At 52.4% G+C, this 12,578-nt stretch overlaps 1 protein-coding gene and 1 long non-coding RNA gene across 2 annotated transcripts; one reads left to right on the top strand and one right to left on the bottom strand.

Annotated features, from left to right (window-relative positions):
- Positions 1-14: 14 nt before the first annotated feature.
- On the top strand, positions 15-4,815 carry LOC132648505 (uncharacterized). Its single transcript, XR_009586896.1, has 2 exons — positions 15-142; positions 404-4,815. It is a non-coding gene; the product is annotated as an uncharacterized LOC132648505 (long non-coding RNA).
- Positions 4,816-5,747: 932 nt separating this feature from the next.
- On the bottom strand, positions 5,748-11,842 carry Mrpl4 (mitochondrial ribosomal protein L4). The gene is made up of 9 exons (XM_021649211.2): positions 11,648-11,842; positions 11,486-11,555; positions 11,233-11,383; positions 9,096-9,147; positions 7,951-8,068; positions 7,335-7,441; positions 7,135-7,244; positions 6,974-7,050; positions 5,748-6,378 (listed from the first exon to the last, which is right to left on the bottom strand). The coding sequence occupies exons 1-9, from the start codon at positions 11,702-11,704 to the stop codon at positions 6,233-6,235; spliced, it is 888 nt and encodes a 295-aa protein (XP_021504886.2). The 5' UTR covers positions 11,705-11,842; the 3' UTR covers positions 5,748-6,232.
- Positions 11,843-12,578: the final 736 nt, after the last annotated feature.

Below are 12,578 nucleotides of genomic sequence, written 5' to 3'. Positions count from 1 at the left end.
CGGATGAAGTTTACCCTGGTCTGGAGGGGTGGCCCTACCTCGCTAGCCCCGGCCGCTGTGACCCAGGAATTTCCAAACTGAAGTCATGACACGCAGGGGGCGGGGGGCGCGTGAGGGATACGGTCGGTGTCGGCGATCAGAGGTGAGTCCAGGCAAGAAGGCGCCGGACCTCCAGGGCTCACGCCTCCGGATTAATTGGTTAGCTGGGTCCCTGAGCCATCAGCACGGCCATTGCCCGGAGGGGACAAACTGAGGCTCCGCGTTTCGCAGGGATCCGAAATCAAGTCCTGCTCCCCAAACTTCTGCAGGGCCGCCTTAACCCACGGGACAAGCCCTTGCCAGGGGTAAAGGCTCCCTGGAACCGCTGGGGGCGCCACCCACTCAAAGGGGCCCCTCTCCCCAGGGCCACGCTCCGTCCACCCGACGCTAGGGCTGTTCGGAACAGCGAAGCAAGCAGGCCCGGACAGGCCCGGCGACAGTGGGTCCTGCCAGAGAGGCGCTGCGCCGTCCTCGCGTCCCTCCTCCCGCCCCCGAGTCCCCCGCCCCCGCGGCCTCACTTCCCCTTTTGTGATTTGGCCGCTGGGGCGTCTTGACAGCCCCACCGAAAGGAAGCAGTCTGGTCCTGTGACTGGGAGCCCTGCGCTGTCCTTTGCCCGGCTGGATGAGAAACTGAGAGCAACGGAGGAGGGCCGAGAGGTGCCCGCCCCCACCCAACCCCGCTCTGGTCTCCTGTCCCCTCCTCCCCTTTCTCTTTCCTCCCCTCCCCCTCCTTTTCTTCTCCCCTCCCATCTCTCCCCTCGACCCCTCAATCCGTAGCTTTTCTTGAGGCCAGGCGGTCAAGTAGCCCAGGCGGGTCTCAAACGCTCCGGGATAGAGAATGACCTTGAACTCGAGATCCTTCCTTGTGCTCTACCACGCTCGGTTATTTTAACCTTTGCTTTCAGTAGGCAAACCGAGTCAGACCCTGAACCCCGAGGTCGGGCCAAGAGAGCTCTCAAACCCTAGTCTTCCGAGACCCGGGAGCTTGCACTGCGGGACCTTGCGCGCCCCAAGCTTCCTGTTGTGGGAAGCCTGAGCAGTTGCCGTGGAGACCAGCTCCGGGCCAGGAGGTCGTGCTGCAGAGGCGGAAGGGAGAGGACTTCGACGCGCGCTCTTCCTCCCCGGGCGGCTCCTCTCACCCGCCCCCCGCAACCTGGGTATTCCTAAGGAATTTCCACGGGGACCTTTTGTTCCTGGGGGACCCCGGGACCACTGTGCTGGAGTTTCAGGGTGACCCCAGGGCAGTCTGGGGAAACCCTCGGAGAGGATCTTTCTCGAGGTCCCTACCTGATGTGTGTGAGCCCTCAGCCCCAAGTTCCCTTTGCAAGCCGCGAGAGCGCGATTGTTTAAGCAGCGCCTCCCGGGTTCAGGACGCCGTCGAGCGCAGCCGAAGAGTGGAAAATCCTGCCGGGATCCCCAGAGGAGCGGAGATGGGCAGGACTCAACTCCACTTCAACCGAAAAACTCAGCAGCACACAGCAGCCTGAATCGACTCAGGAGACCGGATGGCCGAGGTCAGCGTCGGCTACACAGTGCGATTAAGGCCGCCCCCACCCCGCCCCCCGCGAGAGTTTGTTTTCGAGAACCGTCAATTGGGGGCTGGATGGGTCGCTCAGCTGGCCTGAAACCGAGAACCTCCTGCCTCCGCCTTCCCAGGGCTTTGTTATATGCATAGGTATATGGCTAGAGTAATGGCTCAGTAGTTAAAGAGTACTTACTGCTCTTCCAGAGGACCCGGGGTTCAATCCCCACCACTCACATGGTGGTTCACAACCATCTGTAAGTCTAATTCCAGCGGACCTGATGCCCTCTTCTGGCCTCCATGGGCACTGCACACAGATGCTACATAGATACATGCAAGCAAAACATTCATAAGCATAAAATATAAAATTAGATTCTATGTGTGTATTTTGCCTTTATGTGTGTGCATACACTGAGTGTGTGCTGGTGCCCATGAAGGCTAGTGAGGGTACCAGATTCCCAGTTGTGGACAGTTGTGAGCCACCATGTGGGTGCTAGGAACTGAACAACTGTTCTTTTTTGTTTGTTTTTCCAGACAGGGTTTCTCTGTGTAGCCTTGACTGACCTCAAACTCAGAGATCCACCTGCCTCAGCCTCGAAAGTACTGGGATTAAAGGTGTGTGTGACATGTGTCTGCTGGGGAGACACATGCCAGGGAGGCCAGTATCAAGTCAGATATCAAGTCAGGTGCAGTGCATGCCTGTAATCCCAGCAGACAGTTCCAAGACAGCTAGGGCTACACAGAGAAACTCATCTCCAGGAAAGAAAAGAGGGTGGTGGTTTTGGAGAGAGAGTGCAGCAGTTAAGAGCACTGGGTTGTTCTTCCAGAGGTCCTGAGTTCAATTCCCAGCAACCACATAGTAGTTCACAACCATCAGTGGTTCTTCCGGCATGCAGGTGTATGTGCAGATAGAATACTCACACACACACACACACACACACACACACACACACACACACATATATATTATATAAAAGGCTAAACTGGTACACAGTGAAACCCTGCCTCCCAGACTAGACCCATTGGACTTGTTGCAGTTTGGGGCCAGGGTCAACAATGATCCCTTGGTGCAGCCCTGAGATCCTGGAGGGTCATTGGCTAGGGTGGGGTGGGAAGGAAAGAGGCAACAGAATTCGGAGTATCGTTTTCTAGAATTGCATTCCTTTGCCGTTTCCTCCCCTGCCCTGTGCCTCAGTCTGCAGGAAGGGCATGTCTTCCTCCCTGGTGCCAAGTGGTCTCACACAGACTAAGGGATGTTCTGTAGATCAGAACCTTCCCAGACTTAGTCCATGAATGACGTTACCCTCTGAGTTCTGGTGGGGATACCTTGTAGTTCCCCCAATCTGCCCTGCTTTCCCAATCATGTCAACATGGCTTGTCCTCCTTTCTGGAGCCCGAGCCGGCTCAGTTTTTATTTATTTACTTTGAGATAGGCTTTTGGTCTGTAGCCCAGGATGACCCGGAACTCCTCGGCTTCTGCTTCCGACACTCACGAGCTGGGATTACAGACATGCACTGACACACCCTGCTTGTATTTCCCTTAGCTTAATGAGTGAATGTATTTTGTTGCTGTTGTTTTTGAGGCAAGGTTTCTCTGTAGCCTTGGCTGTCCTGGACCGATCTGTGGTGTAAGTGAGCATTCTAGGATGCCCAGCTCTGTTTTGTTTTTTTTTTTTTTTTTTTAACTCAGACTTAATATGTAGCCCAGGCTGAACTCCCAACCCTCCTGCCTCGACTTCTCTAGTGTATTTACTATCTTGTCTGGCTGCATCCCAATAATTTGAAACTACATTCGAAGCTGGGTGTAGGGGTGCACACCTGTAAACTCCGCACTCAGGGAGGCAGAGGCAGTCGGATCTCCGTGAGTTCAAGGCAAGCCTGGTCTACAGAGGGATTCCAGGATAGCCAGGACTACAGAGAGAAACCCTTTCTTGAAAAACCAAAACAGAAGAAAGTACATTAGAGACCTAGTATCACTTTCTTAGGATGCCTTTTCCCTCCTGGCGTTGGCAGAAGATCTCTGTGTGGAGGGACAAGTTCTGACTTCTTTTTTATTTTATTTTTTTCAGTGTGGGTGTTGATGGATCTGTTTCCTTCAAGTTCTAGTGTGGGCGGAACTAGCTGTGTGTCTATACAGCTCTCCACTTAGGCTGGGTACCTTTAGCCGCCCAAGACACAACAGAGACTGGGCTAGCATCAGCACACCTGTGACTTATTCCAGTGCCTTGTTTGGTGGGTTTTTGTTTTCTGTAGCAAGGTTGTCCTGGACACACTTGTAGGCCAGGTTAGCCTTGAACTCAGAGATGTGCCTACCTCCAGAGTGTTGGGATTAAAGATGTTCACTTGGCTTGTTTATTTCTGAGCAGAGGAAACTTAAGTTTATTAAGAAATAAGAACCGCCAAGGGTGAGGAGTCCAGGACTGGAACACTCTTTAGTTTTTGAAAAAGTCTGTGGTAGCTCAGACTGGCTTCAAGCTGTGTAGCCAAGGGTAACTTTTTCAACCTTCCCTCCTGCTTCTGCCTCAATGTTGGAATGACAGGAGTGAGCCATGCCTGCGTGGCCTTACTTTGTAGCTCAGGCTATCCTTAAAATAACAGTTTTCCAGCCTGTTTCCAAAGCGTTGCCATGGAGCACGTGCCACACCCGGCTTTTGTGGCTTTTGTTTTTCTAGTTGCAGTGTGGATATGTTCAGCCAGAAGAGGGCTGGCAGACGCAGGGTGTGACTGAGGCTGCCTAGCTGTACACACAGCAACAGAAAGCTGTCCCGGTCAGCCTCGGTCCTTGTTTGGCCAGATAGTGCTGGATGTTTTCTTTGTGAAACCTGCCCATTCTCTGGGGGCCTCCACCTCACATCTTCCTCACTTAAAAAAAATATTGCCTTAGCTTTCGAGACAGGGTTTCTCTGTGTGGCCCTGTCTGTCCTGAAACTTGCTCTATAGACCAGGCTGCCCTCAAACTTGGAGATCTACCTGCCTCTGCCTCCTGAGTGCTGGAATCAAAGGTGCGTTTCACCACTGTGCAGCTTAAATGATTCTTGTGTGTGCGTGTGTGTCTGTGTGAGGATGTCTGATCCCCTGCAACTGGAGCTACAGACAGTTGTGAGCTGACACCTACATAGGTGCTAGAAATTGAACCCAGATCCTTTGGAGGGGCACTCAGTGCTCCTAACTGGTGAGGGTTCTCTCCAGCCCTCACTTTTCACTTATAATTCTGTTATCTTTGGTAAAAATAAAATTATGTATGTGTAACCGGACATAGCTGTGTATGCCTGTAATCTCTGTACTTGGGAGATACAGCCCCTGCAAAGAACTCAAGGAGGGGCTGGGGTTGTAGCTCAGGGTTACAGTGCCCATCTGTAACAAGACCCTGGCTCTACCCCTAATGCCACAGGAAACTTTTTCTCATAAGCCCTTTAAAAAATATTTTTAAGATTTATTATTTATATAGTATTCTGCCTTCATGTATGCCTACATACCAGAAGAGGGCACCATATCTCACTATAGATGGTTGTGAGCCACCATGTGGTTGCTGGGAATTGAACTGCCCTTTGGAAGAACAGCTTGTGCTCTTAACCTATGAACTATCTCTCCAGCCCGCCCTTTTAAGTTTAAGTAATTTGTTTTCTGTACTCTGGGTACATGCCATGTCTGTGCACCAAGTTTGTGCTTTGTGCCAGAGAGGCCAGAAGAGGGCATCTGACTTCTGGAACTGTAGTTGAAGATGGCTACAAGCTGGAGCTGCTGTGTGGCTGCTGAGACTCTTAACTCCAGTCTTCCAGCCCACATTTTTTTTTTTTAATTTATTTATTGTCCATACAACATTTTGTCTGCCTGCATGCCAGAAGAGGGCACAAGACCTCAGTATAGATGGTTGTGAGCCACCATGTGGTTGCTGGGAACTGAACTCCAGACCTCTGGAAGAGCAGCCAGTGCTCTTCACCTCTGAGCCACCTCTCCAGCCCCAGCCCACATTTTTAAAACTGAGAATATAGCTAAAAGGTGGTGGGTGGTTCACTCCTTAATCGCAGCACTTGGGAGGCAGAGGCAGGTGGATCTCTGTGTTTCAGGCCAGAAGGAGTTCTAGGACAGCTGGGCTACACAGAGAAAACCTGTGTGGAAAAAAAAAAACAACACTACCACCATCAACAAAAACATAACAACAAAAAACCCTGAAAATACTGGAGAGGCCTCTTTAAACAGGTTTATTTATCACAAGAACAAAAGCCATTGGCTTGTCTGATTCTGGGCCTGAAGGGAGCTATAAGGAGGTGTGCCTGGCATCCAGGTAGCAGACCTCAGAGAGGTGAGAGTGCAGGCTGCTGGCTTGGCATCTGAGCAAACTCCAGCACCTGCCTCAGCAGGGAGAAATCCCTCCTGGCAGTTTAGATCAAAGCAGGCTGCGCCCTGGAGGAGAGGTACCAAGGATGTCCAGCCTAAGAGCTGATGGAATCCCACAGCAGGGACCAGCTCCATTCCAGTCTTGTGAAAAATAAGGCTTACTTTTAACGTAACAAAAGAGCTCCCAGGCAGGTACTCATCCTGGTTCTGTGCAGTTATCCCCTTGTGGCAAAAAGGCCCAGCAATGTCCAGGGAACAGCTTTTTTTTGCAGGATGGCTGGTACACTAACCTGGCTGCCGAGGGAGACAGCCCCGTGGGTGGCCAGGGCAGGGTTAGGGGAAGTCATTGTAGGGCAGGCGGAAGGGGTAGAGTGCTGTGTATCTTGAATCTTGCCAGAGTAGCTTGTCCTCCAGGAAGTCGATGGAGGGCAGGGTGAGGACCAGCGTCTGATGTTTGAGCATGCTGTACACATTCAGGCCTGGGATGTGAGGACATGGTAAGAGCATCACTGTCCTCGAGTCTGCCCCAACCCATCTTATCTAAGCCCGTACCCTTGCCCTTCTCTGGGTACACTGCTAGTCTTCAGATCCCATATCAGTTGCTGAGCAACTAACCACCTTCACATCTGCCCAGGGCCCGTGAACCCCATGTCACACTTCAATGAGGAAGACCTAGCAAGTGGAGAAACTGTATCACTGGGAAACCAGAAGCACCTGGAATTAGTGTGACAGGAATCAAAGGAGAGGACAGCAGGATCAGCTCTCACCTATGGACTCATGGGCACCCTCTTCAGGTTGTATGTGGAACAGACTTTAATGGACATGACCCTGGAGTGCTTCCTTCAGAAGGGGCAGCTGAAGGATGGAGGAGTGGCTCTGGGCAGAGCCCAAGCCTAGCACAGGAGGCCCCAGGCCCTGGCTTCCAACCCAGCATCACAACTAAATGATAAATTCTTAGACACACCATTCAACCATGTTGTGAGAGGTGCTAGGTTTGAACTGCCCAAGATTAACAGTGGGATCGGTGCCAGTTTGTTGCAAGGTTCTGGGGTAAGGGCTGGACCTATCACTCACCAACTGCAGGGATCAGGTTGAAGGCTTTGAGGCCTGAGGTGGCTGCCACGATGTTCTTGGGCATCTCCTCATGTGTCCTAGAACAGAATGAGGCTGAGAGGTGAGCCTGGCAGGACAGGGGGACTTGGCCCCCACTTCCTCACCCTGCCCTGCATCCTCACAAGTCTACGAGAAGCACAGTGCTCCCCCAGCGTCGGTATTTGGCCAGCTCTGTCAGGTACTGGGGGTCTGCAGTGGGCAGCTCCAGGGAATCCACAATGTGTAGGTCATCCTGTGGAGAAAAGGAGGACCTTGGACTCTAGTGCAGAGCCCAGCAACCGCAGCCAGCAGCCATTTTCCCTCCCAGGCACTTACAGCATACCTGCATCAGCTTGACCGTCAGGGCCACCTTGAGGCCCAGTGCCCGCACCTTCATGGGCAACATGTAGTAGTAACTTGTAGGGCCCCGGGGACCGTGGGCTATGCCTCCTGCAGGGACAGTGGTTTGTGAGCAGGTGCTGACCACTGCTGCTCTAGGACATCAGACATCAGCTTGATGGCTGGCACAAGGTGGTGGAGCAGGTGATGAATAGGAGCCAGGGGAGCTGGTAGGGGCCAGAAAATCCCAGTAGGTACCATGGGAAGAGTGGGCAAAGAAGGACTGGACAGGAGGTGGGGCAGACATGGACTGTGGACAGGCATGAAGGTAGTCACCCAACTCTAGTTCAAGAAGCTGAAGTAGAAAAAGTAAGCATTCAAGAGCAGCCTGGGACACACAGCAAGACCCAGTCTCAAAGAAGAAAGACAGTGCTTGCTTAGTGTGCAGAGAAATGTGGCTTCCATCCGGTGCCGCATGAACCACCCTTGATGGTGCAGGGCTCTCATGCTTGAGCTCCAGTGCCAATGCCTCAGTGGATCAATAAGCCGGGGACTCAGGAGTCCCCTACAATGGCAGTGAACACCTACACAGAACTCCCTTCCAACCGGGCCCTACTTACCTCCCCGCCACAGGGGGGAACGGATGCTGCCATGCCGGGCATGGCCACTGCCTTTCTGTTGCCAGGGCTTGCGACCACCACCACTCACCTCAGCCCTGGTCTTGGTCTTAGCATAGCTCTGTGGGTACAAAGGGTGTGGGGGTGAGGTTCAGACAAATGGCAGTGAAGATTGTCCAGGGGACAGTGTGGGGCACTTAGGGAGGCAATGGGAGAGTGAAGGGACCAGAGTTCCCCCTTGTGAAGCAGGGCTCTGCTGTCCCAGTCACAGGAGCTGTGATTTCTGAGTCCTACCTTGCTGGGCTGAGACCAAGGCCTCACTATATAGCCCAGGCTGACTGAACTTTCAATTTTCCCCCTCAGCCTCTACAGTGCTGCAATTACAGGCAGGAGCCGTCCCACCTGCCTCCTTGTTGACTCTTGAATGTTCTTGGCTCTGCTCTCACTGACTAAATGGTAATGCTAGGCTCTGTGTGGTCTTTCACTAAGTGCCTGTCCCTGGGAGAATGCTCCCAGTGCTGTGTGCTCAGTCTCACTACTGATTTTCAGCCACCTCTCCCAATAGACTGTGAGTCCTCAGGGCAGATATCTGGGGAGCTACAGCTCCCTAACACAATACCTACAGTGATGGGTGCTGAACTATGACCCGCACAGAGCCTTAACACACGCTGTCCCTATTAATCTCTACTCTAGTTGCTCTACCTTGTCAGCTAGCTAAGTCGGACCTATAGACAGAATAAGTTAAATGTCCCTTTGTGGCTGGAGCATGGCTAAGCAGTAGAAATCCCCAAGTGGGGTGTTGCTGGCTTATTAACAGGGCAGCTGCCGGGCCACTGAGGCCCTGGGCTCATCACCCAGTGCATGTTCACTAAGTGCCTGTCCCTGGGAGAATGCTCCCAGTGCTGTGTGCCCGGTCTCACTACTGATTTTCAGCCACCTCTCCCACTAGACTGTGAGTCCTCAGGGCAGGGATCTGGGGAGCTGCAGCTCCCTAACACAATACCTACAGTGATGGGTGCTGAACTATGACCCGAAGGGTGACTGACTGGTCCAGGCAGACAAGGCTTGAGCTGGGTTCTTTCCAGAGAGCACACTCAGAGCCCTCTGAGCCCACTGGGACACTCTGCCATGCTACTCAGGGCACTCACGATTCTCTTGAAGTTCCTCTGCCAGATGGCAACCTGGTGCAGAATGTCCAGCCTGGAAAAGGGAAGGGAGCCCTGAGAGGGACAGCCAGCTCAAACTCTCCCACACCTGCATCCCAGTAAAGCAAACCTGGCTCTCCCCCCAAAGGAGGAAGACCACAGCTGACACCACCTCGACTCAAGCAGGTCTCTGTACTACGGGGTCCAGCTGGCCAAGGTTGGTCCCTGTGCCTGACCTCCTGGCACGCAGGAGGTGGAGGCAGGAGGATGGAAAATTAAAGGTCTACCTGTCATTTACGCTAAGACTCCACCTCTAAAAACCAAAGTGTGGAGTTGAACATCAGGACCTTTGTACTTGCTCTCTCTCTCTCTTTCTCTCTCTCACTGAAATGTTCTTGGCTGGTTCCTGCAGGTTCAAGCTCAAAGTACTCAAGAGGTAGGTAGGTGTGTGTGTGTGTGTGTGTGTGTGAGGAGAGGGGGTCTAGAGAGATGGCTCAGTGGTCAAGAGTACTTGCTGCTCTTGTAGAGGCTCAGGTTTAATTCCCAGAATCCATAGCTCACAGCTTGTTTTCCTGCATTTCTGCCATCTTCCCTCTTCTGGCCTCTGAGGGTACTGCACACATGTGGCACACACATTCGGCAAACATTTGTACACACAAAAGTCTCAATATTTTTTGAGTAAACAAAAGCAACAGATAATACAGAACCCAGAAATACAAGTGAAAATGACTGGCATTACATGGACAACCCTGGGTGCTGGTCTTTGATTTCTACCTTATTTGAGACAGGGTCTCTTTCCTGCTGATGCTACTGTCACACTAGCTGGCCTTGGGGCTTCTAGGGACTCTCCTGTCTTCGCCTCCCATGTCCATGCAGGAGTGCTAGCATTACAGATACACTCCACCACACGTGCCTTTACATGGGTTTTGGGATCCAAACTCAGGGACTCATTTTCATGTGGCAGATACTTTACGCACGGCGCTGTCTCCCCAGCCCTTTATAATATATTTAGCCTGATATGTCTATGCGTTTTGTCATTTCAGTATTCAACACCAAATGTGTTTCAGGTAAACAGTGGCCAAATGCTACTCGTGCCAACTGTGTGGGGCAGTATGTCGAATGAAAGCAATCCTGTGGGCGAATGACATGGCTCAGTGGGTGGGGCACTTGTAGCCAAGCCACACCCACACAGTGAAAAGAGAAACTGAGCTCCTGCAAGTTGTCCCCTCACTGTGACACATGCACTCAAACAAAAACCCGAAGTTCATTATGGAAATGGCAAGAAGAAAGTTGCATCCTGGCATGGATTAACACCTTTAATACCAGCACATGGGAGGCGGAAGCAGGAGGATCTCTAAGTTCAAGGCCATCTTGGTCTACATGACAGGGACATATCTGCAAATGACAGCCATGGATAAACGCTGAAATCTTGTCTCAAATAACCAAAAAACCCAAAACTTTTTATGTATTTGTGTGCTCTGCCTGCATATATAAGTATATATGTGCATCACATGTTTGCCTGGTGTCTCTAAAGCCGGAAGAGGGCATCAGTGCCTACAGAACCGCAGTTCAGATGGTTGTGAGCAGCCATATGGGTGCTGAGATCCTGTTTCAGCCTTTTCAGGACTGTTACTACAGGCACATGCCAACTAGTCTGGCCTTCTTAGCAGTCGTTTTTGAAAAAGATAGTTCATGTTAACAGTATTTTTATTTTTTACTTATGGTGTCGCCACAAACCAGCACAGGCTGGCCTGAAACTCACAATGCAACCTTGACCATTAATTTCTTGATGCTCCTGTCTCCACCTCCACAGTGCTGGGTTAGAGGTGTGGGTGTCACCACGACCTTTGTGTTGACAGTGGAAGGGAACCAGGGCCTGGTGCGTGCTAGGCAGGCCCTCTAACTGTGCACATCCGCAGCCCTGATGAATTCTTGAGAATTCCCTGCGTGCTAGATTAATCATCAACCAACTTGGTCATCAACCGACTTCTTGAGTTCTGACAAAACGGGGACCCAAGCACAACAGAGCAAGGCAGGCTGTAATAGGCCAGGGTGGTAGCAGGGCTGTGTCCTTCGCCCTCCCGCCCTGCAGTGGGGAAACTTCCACGTAGAGAATCCGAGGCAAGGTCCTCCCACTCACCGGGGCGCCGTGGCAAACACATCGGGGTGCAGCTCCGCCAGGCCGACGCGCTCCTGCTCGAAGCCTCGCAGAGACTCGACCCAGGCCTGCACCGGGCGTGGGTGCGCTGGGATCCGGCGCTCACACTTCCGCAACACCGGATTTAGGAGACCTTGAGGGGTGGGGAAGGAGCTCTCAAGGGTCAGGATCAAAAGTCAACACCTTCCGTGCCATCCTCCCCAACTTTGTGCCAAGGTATAATCCCGGCTGTCACCTGGGCTATTATCTCCCGGCTCCGAAAACTCGTCCGGCCGCGCCGCGTCTTCTGCTAGCGAGTTAAGGGCCTGGAAAACGACAGGCAGGGACTAGAGATGCTCCCGCAAGGTCTCAACTTTTGACCTCCGACCCTACCCTGACCTCAGTTCGGTGCCCTTACCCGGGAGCCAGAGGGTCGAAGACAGGCCTGCAAAGCGGCCCGGTACAATCGGAGCATCTCGGATCAAACCCCGCAACCCGGGAGGTCGCGGCGTCTGCGGACGCTTGCGGCGATGACTGATGACGCCACACGTGCGACGCCGCATGTCACGAAAACGACTCCTCGGCCCTCCGCGCCAGAACGCAAAGCCTGCTGAGGCTTGTGAGCGCCGCTTAACGGCAGGAAGCCCCGCCCCCAGGGAGCAGAGCGCGAGCCGGTGAAGTTGCTCCAGCCCGGAGATGAGCTTTCGCTTTAGCCAGTACCTGGCCAATAAGCATTAGCCTTTTTTGTTTGTTTGTTTTGTTTTTACGAGACAAGAGTTTTTCTGTGTAGCCTTGGCTGTCCTGCCCTCGCTTTGTAAACCAGGTTGTCCTCGAACTTGCAGAGATCCGCCTGCCTCAGCCTCCCAGAGTTCTGGGGCTACAGGCTTGCGCCACCATGCCCGGCAGCATTAATTTTTTTCATTGACACTGGACAAGCCCCCGGCTGCTCTCCTTATTTTGCCTACAACTTTTTTATTTTCGGCGTCTTTCTTTTCCTTTACCGTTATTGTTGTGATTTTTTTTTTTTTCTTTTTTGGTCTTTTATAGTCAGGGTCTCACTATTGAACAGCCTGGAACTCGCTGCGTAGCCAGGGTGGCCTCGAACTGAACAGAGAGTCACCTGATTCCGCCTCCGGAGTGCTGAAATTAAAGTTGTATGCCAGGCCGGACAGTGGTAGGCCTGCCTCCCTTTAATCCTTGCACTCGGAAGGCAGAGGCAGGTGGGTCTCTGTGGGTTTGAAGCCTGTCTGGTCTACAAAGTGAATTCCAGGACAGTCAGAGTGAAACCCTGTCTGGAAAATTAAGGAAAAAATAAAATAAAAAGGTGTGTGCCACAACATCTGGCTTCT

The sequence above is a fragment of the Meriones unguiculatus genome, chromosome 1 (assembly GCF_030254825.1).
Source record: "Meriones unguiculatus strain TT.TT164.6M chromosome 1, Bangor_MerUng_6.1, whole genome shotgun sequence".
NCBI classification, from domain to species: domain Eukaryota; kingdom Metazoa; phylum Chordata; class Mammalia; order Rodentia; family Muridae; genus Meriones; species Meriones unguiculatus.
The sequence above is the reverse complement of the archived record's forward strand: the minus strand, read 5'-3'. Positions and strand labels throughout refer to the sequence as shown.